The following is a 2,986-nucleotide window of genomic DNA, read 5'->3' on the forward strand; positions in this document are numbered from 1 at the left end:
AGATTTTCTCTGCGAATTTTAGCCTGACAAACTTGAGAGAGTTGCAAGTGGATGGGAATCACTTCTCTGGAAGCATCCCAGGATGTTTGTCTAATTGCTCATATTTGTCACTATTGGATGTTAGCAATAATCAACTCTTTGATGAGATACCAAGATGGATGGAGAATTTGTCAAGTTTGTCAATATTGGATTTGAGCAATAACACAATTTTTGGTGGGATACCGAAGTGGATGGGGAATATGTCAAGTTTGGAAACAATTGTCATGGCAAATGATCATCTTGAAGGTCCAATCCCCATGGAATTTTGCCAGCTCAATCGTAATCTTAAATTTCTCGACCTCTCAGCTAACAATATCTCGGGGAGTCTACCATCTTGCTTCAGCCCTTTAATGATCAGTCATGTTCATTTATCCAAAAACAAGCTACAAGGGCCACTGGCAAATGCATTTCGTAACAGCTTTAATTTGGTGACATTAGATCTCAGCAATAACCACTTAAGTGGAAACATTCCAAATTGGATTGGAAAGCTTTCTGAGTTGAGTCATCTTCTTCTAAATAACAACCATTTTGAAGGTAGGATTCCACTTCAGTTATGCAAGTTGAGTCACTTAAGCTTGATTGATCTTTCTCATAATAATCTTTCTGGGATTATTCCCCCTTGCCTGAAGATTACAACACAGTACAATATATCCCAAGATCATGTCCGTCTAGTCGTTGGTCCTCCTCCACCTTCCACCCCTTCTTTCTCTGCTGAAGAGCCAATAGAGTTCACAACAAAAAACATATCCTACCCATACAAGGGAAGAATCCTTACATACCTGTCTGGAATTGATCTCTCTTACAACAAGTTGACTGGTGAGATTCCCCACGACGTCAAAAAATTCCTAAACATCATTGTGTTGAACCTAGCTCACAATAATTTGACAGGATCAATCCCGTTAGAGTTTTCTAATCTCAGACAAATTGAGAGTCTAGATCTTTCTTACAACAACTTGACCGGGAAAATCCCTCCTCAACTTGCAGGGTTACATTTCTTGGCATATTTCAATGTGTCATACAACAACTTGTCTGGAAAGACACCTGAGACCGGACAATTTGCAACATTTGATGAAAACAGCTACCTGGGAAATCTTTATCTTTGTGGCGCATTGTTGCGAAATAACTGCTCTGCAATTGAACGAACATCAATTGACAATAGTGAAGACGATGGTTCAATTGACATGGATATCTTTTATGTGAGTTTCATCGTGTCTTACATAATAGTGCTATTGGGTATTGCTGCTGTGCTTTACATAAATCCTTATTGGAGACGAGCATGGTTCTATCACATTGAAATGGGCATTACTTCTAGCTACTATTTTGTAGTAGACAATCTCCCCAGAGGATTCCGTTGTTGAAATATGTAGCCAATAGATTTTCATTTCCACCAAAAGCTTCAGCTTTTTCCCTTCCCTGTTAAGAATTTGAATGAAGACCCTCTTGATTTCTGTCTCTGGAAATTCTATTATAATATGTTTCTTGACCAATTAATCCTTTTGCAAATAGCAAGCTTGGATCGTTTCTAGAACCATATGAGTGGCAAAATTCGCTCCTCAACAATACAGATTACAGTATTGATCATGACATATGTAACTCCTTTACTAATTTTTGTTGTGCATGTTACCAATTTGTGTTACTAACCATGTTCCTTGGCTCAATGAATCTTTCGTTGTCACCAATTTCTGTTACTAACCAATTCCTCTGCTCAATGAAACTTTCATTGTCAACCTCTTTTACATAGGAATTGTCACAACGAATACTAATTCAAATTGCTCACATAGTGCGTAGAAATATGGCAGTTTCTTCTCTAATAATTTTTTTAGGAATGCAAACCATTTGGAGGCATTGAAATGAGTGTCAACTTTATTTAGGGTAGTCTGGGTTATGATCCACATAGAGTCTCTCTTCATTTTCTATTTCTTTTTCTCCATTCCTTTAAAGGATTATTCAGATCGAAAGAAGCTTGTGATAATGTATGACTAAAACTGAAGCATGTCAGTTTATCCTGTTGTGGAGAGGTTGGATCATTTCCTCAATTCCTCTATCATCAACATGACTTGAGGTATGTTGATCTCTCCAACATCAAGCTGATTGGAGAATTCCCAAATTGGTTGTTGGAAAACAACGCAAAATTACAAACATTTGTTCTAGCAAACAACTCTCTCCAAGGACATTTCAGCTACCTTTCCTCTCACATTTGCGTTTATCACTTCTTGATATCTCCATAAATTCGTTCTATGGCAACATTTCAATTGACATTGGAGCAAAACTACCATCGTTAACGTTTCTGAACATGTCAAAAAATTCTTTTGGCGGTAGCATTCCAGCTTCCATTGGTGATATGAATTTCCTACAATACTTGGATTTGTCTAACAATAAATTGTACGGTGGATTACCTGAACACTTGGCCATGGGCTGCTCCTCATTAAGTGCCCTTATATTATCAAACAACAGTTTGCAAGGCCAGATTTTCTCTGCAAATTTTTCCTTGACAAACTTGATAGAGTTGCAAGTGGAGGGGAATCACTTCTCTGGAATGATCCCAGATTGTTTGTCTAATTGTTTGCTTTTGTCAACATTGGATGTTAGCAATAACCAACTCCATGGTGGCATACCAAGGTTGATGGAGAATATGTCAACTTTGTCAACATTGGATTTAAGCAACAACAAACTTTCTGGAGGGATACCAAAGGGGATGGGGCAAATGTCAAGTTTGGAAGAACTTGTCCTGGCAAATAATCATCTTGAAGGTCCAATCCCCACAGAGTTTTGCCAACTCAATCTTAAACTTCTGGACCTTTCAGCAAACAACATCTCTGGGAGTATACCACCTCGCTTTGGCCCTTTATGGATTAGTCAAGTTCATTTATCTAAAAACAAGCTACAAGGGCCTCTAACAAATGCATTTCGTAATAGCACTATTTTGGTGACATTAGATCTCAGCAAT

At 38.0% G+C, this 2,986-nt stretch overlaps 2 protein-coding genes across 2 annotated transcripts in view; both read left to right on the forward strand.

Moving 5' to 3' along the window:
* Window positions 1-1,406, forward strand: part of LOC110410345 (uncharacterized) — a 12,277-nt gene extending 10,871 nt beyond the window's left edge. Inside the window, 1 exon segment of the mRNA XM_089782773.1 lies at window positions 1-1,406. This exon segment is cut by the window's left edge and continues 795 nt beyond it. Coding sequence (XP_089638899.1) covers window positions 1-1,406 — 1,406 coding nt within the window.
* Window positions 1,407-1,831: 425 nt separating this feature from the next.
* Window positions 1,832-2,986, forward strand: part of LOC110410346 (uncharacterized) — a 1,571-nt gene continuing 416 nt past the window's right edge. The window contains 4 exon segments of the mRNA XM_089782568.1: window positions 1,832-1,837; window positions 2,031-2,208; window positions 2,211-2,660; window positions 2,733-2,986. The exon segment at window positions 2,733-2,986 is cut by the window's right edge and continues 416 nt beyond it. Of these exon segments, the coding sequence (XP_089638694.1) occupies window positions 1,832-1,837; window positions 2,031-2,208; window positions 2,211-2,660; window positions 2,733-2,986 (888 nt within the window).

This window comes from Theobroma umbraticum, unplaced genomic scaffold (genome assembly GCF_002168275.2).
Source record: "Theobroma umbraticum cultivar Fairchild unplaced genomic scaffold, ASM216827v3 scaffold_56.0, whole genome shotgun sequence".
NCBI classification, from domain to species: domain Eukaryota; kingdom Viridiplantae; phylum Streptophyta; class Magnoliopsida; order Malvales; family Malvaceae; genus Theobroma; species Theobroma umbraticum.